The following is a 14037-nucleotide window of genomic DNA, read 5'->3' on the forward strand; positions in this document are numbered from 1 at the left end:
ATGTTTACTGATGCTTCACAGCGTGGCCTGGGAGGTTTTTACAATGGGAAATGGTTTTCTATACCTTTCGATAACTCTAATAGTTACAGTATTACATTCCTTGAGTTACTTGCGGTTGTAATTGCCGTGACTACTTGGGGTGCACAATGGGTTGATACCAAAATTACTATCTACACAGACAATGAAGCCATTGTGCACATATGGAAAACGGGCTCTTGTAAGTGTAAGGATATCATGAGGCTTTTGCGGTTGCTGTTCTTCTTCATTGCTAACCATAACATAAATGTTCTAATGCATCATATTTATGGGAAATCAAATACTTACGCTGATTTACTCTCCCGTTTACAGGTCAACCAGTTCAAGAAGCAGTGTACATACGCCGAGCCGCACCCCACCCCTCTTTCGCCGTTGATCCTGGACCTCTTAGAGCAACCATGAATAATTTTCTTGATGCTGCGCTTTCACCAAATACCAGACTTACTTACCGTGATGGACTAAAATCTTATAGAATGTTTTGCAATCAATTTCGGTTTCCGATGTTCCCGCTAGTTCAATTAAGACTCCAATTGTATGTCACCTTTATGTCCGCTCGTGTTAAATACTCTACAATCAAAGTATACTTGTGTGGTATACAGTACCAAAGCTTGGTTTCCGGCTTCAGAGAAAAAATTTCAGACATGGGTATACTATTTTACGTGTTGAGGGGAATTCGGCGAACAGAAAATACCATTACACGACGGAGAGCACCCATCACACCATCCCACTTACAGGAAATGTTAACATTTATTTATAAATCCAGATTTACACCTTCTGATAAAGCTATGTGGAAATGCCTAGTTTTGTTCGCATATTTTGGCCTTTTAAGAGTATCAGAGTATGTTTGCCCATCAAAAACAACATTTGATTCAAAAATTCACCTATCTCCATCTGATTTTTGCCTCTCTTCGTGTAGTGGTACCCTTACCATGACAATTAAAAGCTCCAAGACTGACCCCTTTCGGAAAACATTTAAAATTTGTTTTGGACGAATTGGCGGTAGCATGTGCCCATTGGCAGCGTTCTCCCAGTATCTTGTGTACAGGGGTACCCATTGTGGTCCCTGGTTTGTCTTATCCACTGGAGAATTCGTTACAAGGAAATTGGTTTGTGCTTTTTTAAAAATTAGTGTTACAGACAGCCTTGACCTCAATACACATAGTTTTAGAATTGGTGGGGCGTCGGCAGCAGCGTCCTGTGGTATACCAGATTCCGCAATTAAGATTTTAGGAAGATGGTCCAGTGATTGTTACCGTCGATATATACATCTCCCAGACAGAGTTCTTAAGAATTGGTGTTCCAACATGGCTAACCTAAAAGACGTGCCCAAGTTGTGGGATATACGTTTTGTATAAAAATTATAACAATTAACATTGTGTAGTTGTATTGCTCTTTATGCGTATATTGTTGTTGATTATATGGAAACATAGTTTTTCTTACCAAGATACTTAAGCTAAGGCGCCACGAGGAACATTTTCATGCGCGTGCTATGCAACATTGCTGCATAGCACGCGCATAAAAAAAATTACTCGTGTCCCATGCCTATTTTTCACTGCAATGCAGCAAAAAAATGTTGCATGGAGCAAACATTTTGCTCCACAACTTCGGGGACAAAATAGATCTGAATCTATTTTGCTCCCGTGCTCCGGGGACAAAATGTGCTGAAAAATTTGTTGTGGAGCAAATGTTGCACGTGTCCCCACCTTCTGCAACAAATATTTTACAAAATTATTTGAGGCATTATTTTATTGACCAATCAAATCACAGAAAGATATAAACAAGTTTTTTTCTTGAGAAGTTGAACTGCAAGTGAAGAGTAGCTAGTGAGAAAATAGCGAAAATGGCGGATGAAAAGAAAAAACTATCAGACGAGGAGAAAGTTACTTTAATAAACTTTTATAAAGCGAACCCAACGTTATGGGACAGTGGGAATATATATTACAAAAATAAAGACAAAAAAGAAGCTGCGAAAATAGACCTTGTCACTGAATTTGAGGGGGCGTATAGCTGTGATTTTCTAGAAAAAGCATTCCATTCTCTTCGTTCATCGATGCTCCGTGAAGTTAATGCTGGAAGCGAAGTTCCATCGAAAAAGTGGAAGTTTTATGAACAAATGGAGTTTATCGTAACTGATCTTTCAAAAGAAAAGAAAAAAGCGCAACTTTCGTCCGACGAGTTGGAAGAATTGATTGATTTTTATTGTGAAAATCCCGCGCTTTGGAACCACACTCTACAAGATTATAGAGACAGAGTGTTGCGCGAAGCTCTGATGGTCAAACTGAGTGAGCGTTTTGATGGGAAGTATACCGTAAACGAGCTCAAAACGTCATGGCATAACGCATTGACAAAGTATAGAAGTGAGCGCAATAGGGAGATTGGATCAAGATCCTCTGGTGCAGGTGTAAACGAAGCATATTTTTCTACCTGGGACCATTATAATCAAATGGATTTCGTTGAGATTACTTGCGATATGGATGAGACCGTCGATACAATGAACGAGGATGAACCACGTACCCCTGCTCCTAAAAAACGACGGGAGAAGAAGATGACGGAGGAGCAGTGTGCCAAAGCCGAACTGTGGAAAGCGTTGACAACTTCCATCACACAAAGGGCTGATCACCATGAAATCCGGCCGCAACAAGCTTCTACATATGGATGCGAAGCGCAATCTGCTGTCGAAAAACGTGCCCAAATTTTTGGAAGTACAGTGGCCGACAGTTTGGTCCAGTGCGAACTAAAAGATTGGCCAAGGTTGAAGAAAAAAATCATGGATATTTTTTTCGAGTATGAAGAGCAGAAACAACACCAATCTATGCCTACCAACCATCATGCTCGTATGTTCGCAGCTTCAACGTTTACTCCATACACCCCATCATATCCCATGGCAAATACATATACTGGTATGCTGCAATCGCCACCTCTACCTTCTCAAAATCAGCCGTATTCACCCGCAAATTCATCCTGTTCGAACGATACGTTTTGATACGTTACGTTATGGTTGGCAGACATTTTCTGGAGTAAAATAAATCAGAAAAATATATTAAACGTTCAGTAAATCTTATCATTTTTTATTTATCCTCGCAAAAAATAAAATTAAAAGTCAACTCTAGCGCAATGCCACTGCCAGCGTACAGCACCTTCCATTACGAAATACTCCGTGAACTCGTCTCTTATTGCTTTGGCTTGATTACTAGATCGATTGCCGTAAATGTCATTGGACAGTGAAAACCATGTGCCAGTAGGAGTATGTTCTCTCCAAGCACCTTCGATAATTTCACCACGCTCATTCTCTCGGTCGACAAGACCAATTGGTAGCTCAATTTTGCCCACAGAACTTTTGCTCCTCTGCCAGTTATGCAATGCCACTGTTGCCATTGTGATGGTAGAAACCTTTTCTGGTTCTAAGTTTATAGTTCGACGAAAAATGCGCCACCGATTTGCCAATATCCCAAATCCGTTTTCAGAAATTCTTCTCTTTCGTGACAGTCGATAATTGAAGATGCGTTTGTTTACTGTCAGATTTTTTTGTGGATAAGGCTTCATCAGGTAATTCTTAAGAGGAAACGCATCATCTCCTGTTATCACATACGGCACTTTGTTGTTTCGACCTGGTAAATTGCAAACCTCTGGTAAATTTAGCGATCCACTGTCTAGCGCCTTCTTTAAATTACATTGGTCCCATATACCTCCATCAGAATTTCTACCGTTCGCTCCAACTTCCACATAAAGAAACTCATATTCTGGCCCGACAAGAGCCATGAGCACTACACTGTCTGTCCCTTTATAGTTTCGGTAATGAGACCCTGAATTTGGGGGCTGCTGAATGACGATATGCTTCCCATCGAGAGCACCTAATCCATTTGGGAAGTTCCAACGCTCATTGAACTTTCTGGAGATATCTAGCCATTCCCCCTGTGTTTTCGGAGTTGAAAGGAAGGTTGGACCCAACCTCTTTATGATAGCTTCAGATACCTCCATAACAGCTGCTGAAATTCTTTTTCTTGACACTCTGAATTGAAATTCTAAAGACCTGAAAGTCTCACCAGTCGCTAAGTAACGTAGGGCCACGCAAACGAGCTCAGCTGGTGTGATAGAATTCCTCATATTTGTATCTTGTTTCTGCAAATCCTCAGAAAGAAGACCGACTAGGTATTCGAATTGAGCGTTATTCATACGTATATACCCTCTACATTTCTTCTCATCGTTTTTTATTTCGTTGAAGATTGTATGAAAAGCGCCAAGACACTCTCTATTCCCAAGCCACGGTTGTACCCAGCAATTTCTTGGTGGTTCTTCACGATCTTCCTCTTCTTCTTCGTCCAACAAAAGTAAAGCTAAAATAACTTCTCTGTTTATTCCTGCCATATTTTAATCACACATGAACTCAATAAAAAACTTAAGGATACGGTATACCCTTTGAGCATGATTTTTTAACTTCGATTTTCGAAATAATCTTGCAGCAAATAAGATGTGGCGCCACGAGAAACATTTTCATGCGCATGCTATGGGACATGTTGCATAGCAAGCGCATGAAAATGTTCCTCGTGGCGCCTTAGCTTTAGATTTTCCTGTGTTATGCCTGTGCCAATTTGGGGACAATTTAAGGATGTCGGGCTTCTAAGTCAGCCAAAAATTTGGACAGATACACGTGTGTGGCCTGTTGATTATATCATTACTTGATATTATTACTGTATGCTATTAATAATTTATAATATTGTTATTATTTATATTGAAGAATAGAAGAGAATAATGAGATGTGAGGAAGTAATTCCATGGGAGACATTCACAATTGCAGTGCAGCCAAGATGTACATGTCATTGTGAGTGTGTCATACCATTAAAGTGCATTATGACGAAGAGAATAATGAGATATGCCGTGGTAGACATTCAAGCTTGTCGTACCATTGAAGTGCATATGTAATGCCGTGGGAGACATTCAAGCTTGTCGTTCCATTGAAGTGCATTATGATGAAATGATGATGAAATGCCGTGGTAGACATTCAAGCTTGTCGTACCATTGAAGTGCATTATGACAAGAGAATAATGAGATATGCCGTGGGAGACATTCAAGCTTGTCGTACCATTGAAGTGCATATGATGAAATTAATGCCGTGGGGGACATTCAAGCTTGTCCTACCATTGAAGTGCATTATGATGAAATGCCGTGGGAGACACTCACAATGGAGTGCAGCCTAGATTGCATGTCATTGGGAGTGGGTCATACCATTGAAGTGCATTATGATGAAGAGAAGAAGGAGATATGTCATGGGAGACACTCACAACGGAGTGCAGCCAAGATGTACATGTCATTGTGAGTGTCTCATACCATTTAAGTGCATATGCTGGGGTTAGTGCTGTTTTTGTATCTGCACATGTATCTGTCCTGCCTGTTATTGTTTAATCTTATTGCCTGGCATCCCAATCCATGCCCCAAATATACAATTGCGTTCCAATGCGAAGGATGTTGTATAAATTTATTTCATAATACAATGTTCTCTACTATTATGATGTGTTTTTACTGAGGAACCCGGAAAATTAAATGGAGCTAAATGAACATTTAGTAGATACTATAGCACCTACTAAGGAGGCCAGAATTAAATGCAACTCCCAGGAATGGTTTGATGGTGAGATTGCAGACAAGATTGCTACTAGAGATAAACTTTTTAAAAAGTTTAAGAAGTCAAAATTACAAATTGATTCTGACCTCTGGAATGAAGCGAAAAGTAATGTGCAAAATTTGATCAATAAAAAGAAAAAAGAATACTATAAAAACAAAATAACAGAAAACACAGGCAAGCCTAAGGAACTATGGAAGACTCTAAAGTCTATGGGACTTGACAACTCAAAGAAGTCAGATCCGAACTACTGTCTAAAGGATGAGGATGCCTTACATTTTGATACAAAATCAAAACTAGAGATATTTAAGAACTTTTTCTCTGGTCTAGCAGATGGGCTGCTTCAAAATCTTCCTAAGCCCTCAAATAGATTTGGGATAAATGCTGTCATCTCATATTACAAATCGCTAAACATTGGAAACAAGATATTCAATTTTCAGCAAGTCTTAGAAGAAGATGTGCTGAATTTGCTGAATGATACTAGTACAACAAAAGCACCAGGACTTGATACTATATCTGGAATTTTCTTGAAGGATGGTGCTGATGTTCTCTGCAGACCAATAACTCAATTATGTAATCTTTCTATCTCACTGTCATCTTTTCCTAGTGAATGTAAGATAGCTAAACTTAAGCCACTATATAAGAAGGGATCAAGAACTGATCCAAAGAATTACTGCCCTATATCTTTGCTTCCTCTTTTTTCTTGAAAGAGTGGTCCATAACCAAACACAAGCTTTCTTAGACGAAAACAATATATTATTTAAATTTCAGTCTGGCTTTAGAAGCTGTCATTCAACAGATTTTTGTCTATTATATATACATGACAAAATTTCAAAAGGTTTTGATGCAGGCTTGCTGTCTGGTATGATCCTCATTGACCTACAAAAAGCTTTCGATACCATCAACCACTCCATACTTTTGGAAAAATTAGGAACTCTTGGATTTTCAAATGAAGTAATTCTTTGGTTCAGGTCTTACCTTGCAAACAGAACATTTTGTGTGTCAATAGATAACTTATCATCTAATCCAGGTAAACTGGAATGTGGTGTTCCCCAAGGTTCTATCTTGGGTCCACTTCTGTTCTTACTTTATGTAAACGATATGCCACAAGCTTTAGTACAATGTGATCTTTTTCTCTACGCAGATGATTCATGTCTCTTATTTCAACACAAAGACATAACTGAGATGGAAAATGCTCTTAATACAGACTTCAGTAATTTATGTGATTGGTTTGTGGACAACAAACTCAGCATACACTTTGGTGAAGATAAAACTAAGTCTATTCTTTTTGCCTCCAGGGGAAAAATTAAGAAAGCAGAAAAACTTAATATTTCCTACAATGGAGTAGAAATCAAGCAGCATACGAAAGTTAAATATCTTGGTTGCATCTTTGACCAATCACTGTCTGGTGAGTCAATGGCCTTACATGTGATTAACAAAATTAATGGCAAAATTAAATTTCTTTATCGTCAAAGCTCATTTTTGAACAAGGATCTGCGACGACTTCTTTGTAACTCTTTAATTCAACCACATTTCGACTATGCCAGTACTGTGTGGTATCCAAACCTGACAAAAGTTTTAAAAAAGAAGCTCCAGGTTGCTCAAAACAAATGTGTTCGCTTCTGTTTACAAAAAAGTAGCAGATCACATGTAGGTGCTACGGATTTTAAGGAAATAAATTGGCTATCAGTTGGCGAAAGGTTTAAAGTATGCGTAAACAATCATGCATATAAATTTTTTCAGAAAAAATGTCCTCTGTACATGTCTGATGTATTTATTCCATCAAGTCATAGAAGAGCTTCGACTCGTTCATCATTCCAGAGGCTTGAACAATCTTGTGTAAAAACACCCCAAGGTCAACAGTGTCTTTCCTACCTTGGACCCTCCTTATGGAATACTCTTCCTGAGGGTCTTAAAAGATCTAGTACTACAAACAGTTTTAAACACAACCTAAAAAAGCACTATTTTGATGTTATAACGAGAAGGGACTCAGATGATTTTGTGAATTAAATTCATATGATCTTTTGATAATCCTTTCGTTTTCGTTTTGCTTATCTTTTTTTCTATAAGGGTAGAAATGGACCACAATGGAAATCTCGCCTTGGCTTGTTTTGTGTTATCCAGCCATCAAACATATCAACACTCAGGAAAATTGCATTTAATTTTTTTTATATTTTTTATGATACATTTTAATATTATATATAGTTTATTATTTTATTTATTTGTTTTCAATTTCTTTTTCTCTGTAAATATTTTTAACGATTTTATAATGATGGCAAATATAACTTACTTACTTACTTACTTACCTCGGGATGCCTTTAAATTCTCAACTATAAAAGTCTATTTGTCTGGCATACAATATCATAGCAAGATGCAAGGCTATAAAGAAAACATATCTTCAATGGCTTAATTATTTAACGTCATGCGAGGTATCCGCAGATGCCATCCACATTCCCGTACTACGAGATTGCCTATTACACCCGCCTATTACATCTGCATGAAATGTTAAAATTTATTCGTGAATTTACTTGTCATGACAAAGCATTATGGTCTGCTCTCATCCTTGTTGCGTTTTTTGGGTTTTTACGTGTATCCGAATTTGTTACACCATCAAAAAATATTTATGATCCTAAAATTCACCTGTCACCTTCAGACATTGAATCGTAAAGCTAACCATCAAGGCATTCAAAACAGATCCATCTAGGAAAGGTGTCACAATTCGTCTTGCAATGATTGAACACAAATTTTGCCCAGTAAAAGCTTTAAGAAATTACCTGATATTTCAGGGGGCTAAGGCTGATCCGTTGTTCGTTTTATCAAATGGGGATTTTATCCCCCAGAAGTACGTCTCAGCATTTTTGTTTGTTAGTCTAAATGATAGTTTGCATTTAAATACCCATAGTTTCCGTATTGGTGGGGCCTCTACAGCAGCTTCTATGGCCCATTTTATGGCCCATTAAATATTTGCTATTTTTGGGCCTTTTTGGGCCATTTTTAAGGAATTTCTGGGTTCCATGTTTGAAATTATATAAATTATAAAATTAGTTAGCAGTCACTTTGATTTCATATGGATTCTGTTGTAGTCCATAAGTACTATGGATCGTGTACCAGTTTTGCAGAATTTTTTTCACATTTGCTAAAAATTATAGCTCAAAACCACCTCTCGGACCTTTTTTCCTAAAAATTGACCAATTTTCCCTGCTTTTGAGGCCCAAATTTGGTTACACCTTATACAGCAATGTGGGAATCTGAATGGCATTGGGTAAAGTGCTTACTTTTGTACAAAGAAAACATTAAACTAAGCATTGAAATCGTATGTGGTTTCCATCAATGACCTTCAAACTTCCGAAAAAACAGTTTAGGTAACTAGTTCCAGTCCTTTTTTCCAGAATGGGCAACATTTTCAAACTACACAATATTTGAAAATGTTTAATCCAAGGTGAGTACTTCACAAAAAAAGAAAAAAATCCATGTGATCTAGTCATGCCAGCTAGATATCATTGCTCAAAACAACCTTAAAATTACAAAAAAATGTTACGAAAATGTCATAATTTTGGCATATAGAGCCTTACAAGAAATGCCATATCTTTATTTATAGTTGTTACTAGGAAATGTGTAGCCCCTCTTTTTTTGCAGAAAGAAAAAACCATCGTATATAAAGGTAGGATAAAGGCTATTGCTCAAAACTACCCTAAGTTTACAAATGAATTGTTACAGACAAACTCTAATTTTTCCTTCCAGAGCTTCAAAAGAAAGGTTGTATTTTTATTCATAGATGTTGACAAGAAGTGTGTAACCTAAATAGAAAGAACTTTTTGCATTTAATGATCTATACCTAGGCTATAGGCTATTGCTTGAAAGAACTTCTGCTGAGGAAATATAGGATGCTTCGAAATCAAACAATTAATAACAAGGATTTAGCAGTAAAAGATTTAGATCATAAAGCTTGGAGAACAATTAAATTACCTATTTTAGAAAAAAGTATTTTGAAGTATCTGCGAAGCCATTGCATTGTTGATAATGTGAAATCATTGCATTGGTGATAATAATAATAGAATGTCTAATAGAATGCAAATAGAATTTACAGAAAAAAGATGTGCATGTGTTTTAATGGATAGTATAATTGAATGTATGTATAATTAGAAGCTTTATGCAATTGTGATACATTATATAGAAGTTTAATAGCATCAACCCAAGATATTATGAAGTTATTTGATTGCACTAAATACCAGGTCGATACTGCTAGAAGGTGGAAATCTTCAAGTGCTTCATTGTTATTACCAATGCATCAGGTCCACAAACGACTTAAGCTTGATAATAATAAGTGTGAACACTTCCTTGAATTCATCTTCAATAGTGGCTTGTTGCAAGATGTAGCATATGGTGTATCACATATCAAGTTTGATAGTGGGATTGTTCAAAAAGTTGCCAATGCAGTTTTGACAACAAAGTATAGCCATGCTGTTACTTTGTATCTAATGCACTGCAAAACTATTGGATACCATAGCTTGTCAGAAAGTTCGTTATGGAGAATACTAAAAGCAGTTAAACCTTCTAAAAAAAAAGTTTAGGTAAGTTAATTCACTTAGATAATAAAAAAGGATGCAATTGTATCAAAGATGAGCATGTAAAAACCAATTCTTTTTAGCTGGCTTAGATGACACAACAGCTGCTGGATTAAATGGTTTTTCTTGCCTTCAAAGTATTGCTGAAAAGTATCATAGGAAAGATTTGTCATCAAAGCTGGAACGTGGGAAAAGATATTTGAAAACCAAACTCCAACAACATGCAAGCAATCTTGATAGCGACATATCAACACACAATCCACTGTTTGCATTGAGTGATGTGACAAATGAAAATTTACAGTCATCACCACTTATTAGTGATAACGTTTGTCATGACTGTTGGGATCTGTGTTGTTGTTTGGATGAATTTAGGGAGTTAGCCAATATTCTTAATGTTGATCCTGGTATACTTTATGATATTCAAATATCTTCGTGTAAGATATTAGAATATATGAAACACCAAATCAGAGACAGTCAACAGAGGAAGGCAAAAGCTTGGTGCTTCGAGCAATTGACAGAACAAAAAGGATTTTGGTTAAAAGATTTTTGCCAAAAAATCCTGCCAATTAGACATAGGGAAGGCCAGAGAGAATATTTCGGGAAAAAAGGAATGAGTCTTCATGTTGATGTGTTCTTTTTCCTTGATGAGAGTGAAATGAAAAAACAAACTTATTTTACTGCTATATACCGCTGTGACCAGGGCCTCAGTGATGTAATCTCGATTGCTGATGTAGTACTTGATGAGTTTAAACAGGATGCACCCAATGTCTCACAGTTATATGCAAATCTGATAATGCAGGCTGCTATCATTCAAATTGTTCTGCTGAAGGCCTTCATCAGTTGTGTCAAGAGAAGGGGATCAAGCTGCTTCGATACGATTACAACGAACCTTCCTGTGGTAAAGATCAGTGTGATCGTGAAAGTGCTGCAGCAAAGTTAGTGATGAGAAGTTATGTAGATGCTGGAAACAATGTTTTGTCAGCGTCTGACATTCATGATGCATTGCACTATGGTTCTAGATAGATAGATAGATAGATAGATAGATAGATAATGTTCATATTTTACATGGCTAGCCTCACAAATATCGAGGGATATACCCTGTCTATTATTTCCAGGAGGGGCCATGGCTTAGATGGGGGAGTCCTAGAGTATTTAATGCTCATTTTGAGCTACGCAGACCCAATTAGGGCCCTTGCTCTACTAGACAACTCCTGGAAACATCCAACGGCCCACACAGTGTGCCATCTCCCCAATTTCCCTCACATGGCTTGGGGGGGGGGGGGCTATGGTAACATTCACTCGCCCATGTTGGTCTCCTGCACAGAGTACGAGAGCTATAAGCACTAATCTACGGCGCCACGCTACTAATTAAGTTGACATCTATATTAATCTGTACAGTTTAATTAAGAGGATTTCCCTGACTGGTGGTCCTCCTGTCATGATGTCACGCAAATATTGAATTTTGTACACATTTGTAGCTTGTCTATGTACCTCCACATATTGGTAAATGCCTAGCTGACTTTTTACCTATCCTCTATTGCACATAACCAAAAACAAACTGAAAATTAGTTTAGAAGAAGAATACAAACCCTTCGCTCCATTCTCGACCTCCATCGTGCTAAACCCACATGGTCCAAATGCTAGCACGTACCCACATTGAGGTAAAATGCACCCGTGTCAAATTCTGTACGCTCGCAAATCCTTGAAACGAAACTTGGTTTCCGATAACCTAAATTTTGTTGCACAGTTCTTGTACAGCGAATATTTGAAACTAAGCTTAGAACTTACCTCCCGTAAAAAAACATATTCACTTCATACGAAAGAGCTTTGAAAGTTGTCTAGGAATCTTTTTACGTTTTGGTAAAATATTTATTGAGATATAGGCCTTGAAATTTAAGTTAATTATGCGGAATTATATGAGAAATAATTGCTAGTATAAATAGTAGCAAGTGTAAATAAATATGTTCAAAATATGTAACTGGATAGGTAAAAACAAATATATCACCACATACTTTTTAAACCCTTAAGACAGCAACTCATTTATACATACATTAATCAGTATAATCAAAATTTCTAAGAACTGATGAAGATTTTTCAAAAAAATAAAACGATTTATAGACAAATTTTCAAGCTTGCCACATGACCTTTGTGTTTTTGTTACCAATACTTCTTTTTATTTCTGTATACAATAGAAGACAACAAGTGATTTTGCTTCACACAATAAAAAATGCTCATAGCACTCGACATCGCAAAAAGATGCGACAATTTTTGATTTTTTTTTGTGTGAATTTCCTTAGGACCGTATTTACACGCAAGTGGGATGAAATATCTTATCCCGAGACGAAATGAAAAGTGTTGCCACGTGAGCCTCCTACTAGGATGGAATCAGCATCTTTCTATCTTTTAGCAGAAGTGTCAAAATCTTACGTGAAAAGGGCTTTTTTACAATTATTCCGATGATATAAAAATGCCCGTTTTTTTCTTCCTAAATTGGTCTAACAGTATCAATAGTAAGGCATACTCTGCAGGCAGCTGAGGTTGCAATAATTTTAACTTGGTAAGTGGGCCAGGTAAGCAATGTCGAAAAATAATTAGCATAATTTAACGTGCTCAAAATAATTTAAATGACGAAAAAGCAAAGCCCTTTAGGTTTTTGAAATTTCTTAACCTTTTTGTTAAAAGGGTGACAGATATGTGGAATTCAAGTTTTTGTAAATTCTTGACTGCGAATTCGACAGTTATAATATGCACTTGAACTCGTGTAAATCGACAAATTATGCAAATCGACCAGATTCTTCGGTCCCCTGGTCGTGTTTTTCATCACGTAATTCGACTTTGGAAATTTTCTAAAATGGAATCATGAAATTCGAATGTTTGTTTACTTTTTTAAATTTTTGTTTCGAGTATTGGCGCAGCTGATGATACAAACAAGACAAAATGACAACTAAAAGAAAGCACAATGAAGTTACTTTAAAAGTTAAATATGATGCGTTAAAAGAGCTGGAAAACAAAACAAATAATTGTATGAAAAGTTCATTATTGTTGAAAAGATAGAAGTAGTGATTCTTACAAAACTAAAACAAAAAACTTGTACCCTTTCTTATAGCTAATGCACAATATTTCACCCTGCGCAAAGCATCAATATTTTATCTTCTCAAAATTTGACAGAAAAAAAGGTTGAAGTCCTTTAATTCGACAACTCATATAATTCGACCAAATCGTGCGACCCCCTGAAGAGTCGAATTACATGAGTTCAACTGTATGTGAAAATATCACTTTTAGCGCAATTTCGTTCGCTAAGAAAGTGCAACCGATATTTGTATTATCTTGTACCATTTTTTTAACAGTACAATTTTTAAATCACCTGAGGTTTGAGTAATTTTTGAGGAATGAAAATGTTTTAAGATAATATATAATAAACCTCTGAGTTGGTCGAGCCGTTATGATTTGAGTTTATTCACCACTTCCCTTTCTCTCTCTTTCTCTCCCTGTTTCTCTCTTCCCCTTTCCCCTCCCTTCTTTCTTCCCCTATCCCTCATCCTCCCCTCACTCCTCCATCCCCCGTTTTTTTCCTTCTTTTCCCCCTTTTTATAGATTATAAGAACGAAGTAATGAGTGTATAATTGCTAAAAAAACTATTAACTGATCATTTTTTCGTTCCTTGCACTAGTATACGTGTATTTTCGTACAATAAAAAACTTTACCACCATCTATTTCTTTCAATTCTACAAAATATTCAACATCGTCATTCAATATCATCGGTAAATCTGATTATTTCCCTATTTTTCGGAAGAACAAATTTAGGCCGAAAAAGTGCAAAAA

The 14037-nt window shown here is 36.8% G+C and overlaps 4 protein-coding genes across 4 annotated transcripts; 3 read left to right on the top strand and 1 right to left on the bottom strand.

Moving 5' to 3' along the window:
• LOC130657773 (uncharacterized) lies at positions 1–1391 on the top strand. Its single transcript, XM_057460775.1, has 2 exons — positions 1–217; positions 349–1391. The coding sequence occupies exons 1-2, from the start codon at positions 1–3 to the stop codon at positions 1389–1391; spliced, it is 1260 nt and encodes a 419-aa protein (XP_057316758.1).
• Positions 1392–3129: 1738 nt separating this feature from the next.
• Positions 3130–4401, bottom strand: LOC130657774 (uncharacterized). Its single transcript, XM_057460776.1, has one exon. The coding sequence runs from the start codon at positions 4399–4401 to the stop codon at positions 3130–3132; it is 1272 nt and encodes a 423-aa protein (XP_057316759.1).
• Positions 4402–5574: 1173 nt separating this feature from the next.
• On the top strand, positions 5575–7660 carry LOC130657775 (uncharacterized). Its single transcript, XM_057460777.1, has 4 exons — positions 5575–5758; positions 5819–6262; positions 6363–7058; positions 7227–7660. Exons 1-4 carry the CDS (start codon positions 5575–5577, stop codon positions 7658–7660), a joined length of 1758 nt encoding a protein of 585 aa, XP_057316760.1.
• Positions 7661–9400: 1740 nt separating this feature from the next.
• On the top strand, positions 9401–10228 carry LOC130657272 (uncharacterized). Its single transcript, XM_057460251.1, has one exon. It carries the CDS (start codon positions 9853–9855, stop codon positions 10219–10221), a length of 369 nt encoding a protein of 122 aa, XP_057316234.1. The 5' UTR covers positions 9401–9852; the 3' UTR covers positions 10222–10228.
• Positions 10229–14037: the final 3809 nt, after the last annotated feature.

This window comes from Hydractinia symbiolongicarpus, chromosome 9 (genome assembly GCF_029227915.1).
Source record: "Hydractinia symbiolongicarpus strain clone_291-10 chromosome 9, HSymV2.1, whole genome shotgun sequence".
Lineage (NCBI taxonomy): Eukaryota > Metazoa > Cnidaria > Hydrozoa > Anthoathecata > Hydractiniidae > Hydractinia > Hydractinia symbiolongicarpus.

Excerpts from the sequence above, each read along its gene's own strand:
- LOC130657773 (XM_057460775.1), top strand. The coding sequence starts at position 1 with ATGTTTACTGATGCTTCACAGCGTGGCCTGGGAGGTTTTTACAATGGG. Across the intron at positions 218-348 it reads CATATGGAAAACGGGCTCTT|GTCAACCAGTTCAAGAAGCA; the intron begins GTAAGTGTAAGG and ends TCCCGTTTACAG.
- LOC130657775 (XM_057460777.1), top strand. The coding sequence starts at position 5,575 with ATGGAGCTAAATGAACATTTAGTAGATACTATAGCACCTACTAAGGAG. Across the intron at positions 5,759-5,818 it reads CCTCTGGAATGAAGCGAAAA|AAAACACAGGCAAGCCTAAG; the intron begins GTAATGTGCAAA and ends ACAAAATAACAG. Across the intron at positions 7,059-7,226 it reads CTTTGACCAATCACTGTCTG|TTTTAAAAAAGAAGCTCCAG; the intron begins GTGAGTCAATGG and ends ACCTGACAAAAG.
- LOC130657272 (XM_057460251.1), top strand. The coding sequence starts at position 9,853 with ATGAAGTTATTTGATTGCACTAAATACCAGGTCGATACTGCTAGAAGG.
- LOC130657774 (XM_057460776.1), bottom strand. The coding sequence starts at position 4,401 with ATGGCAGGAATAAACAGAGAAGTTATTTTAGCTTTACTTTTGTTGGAC.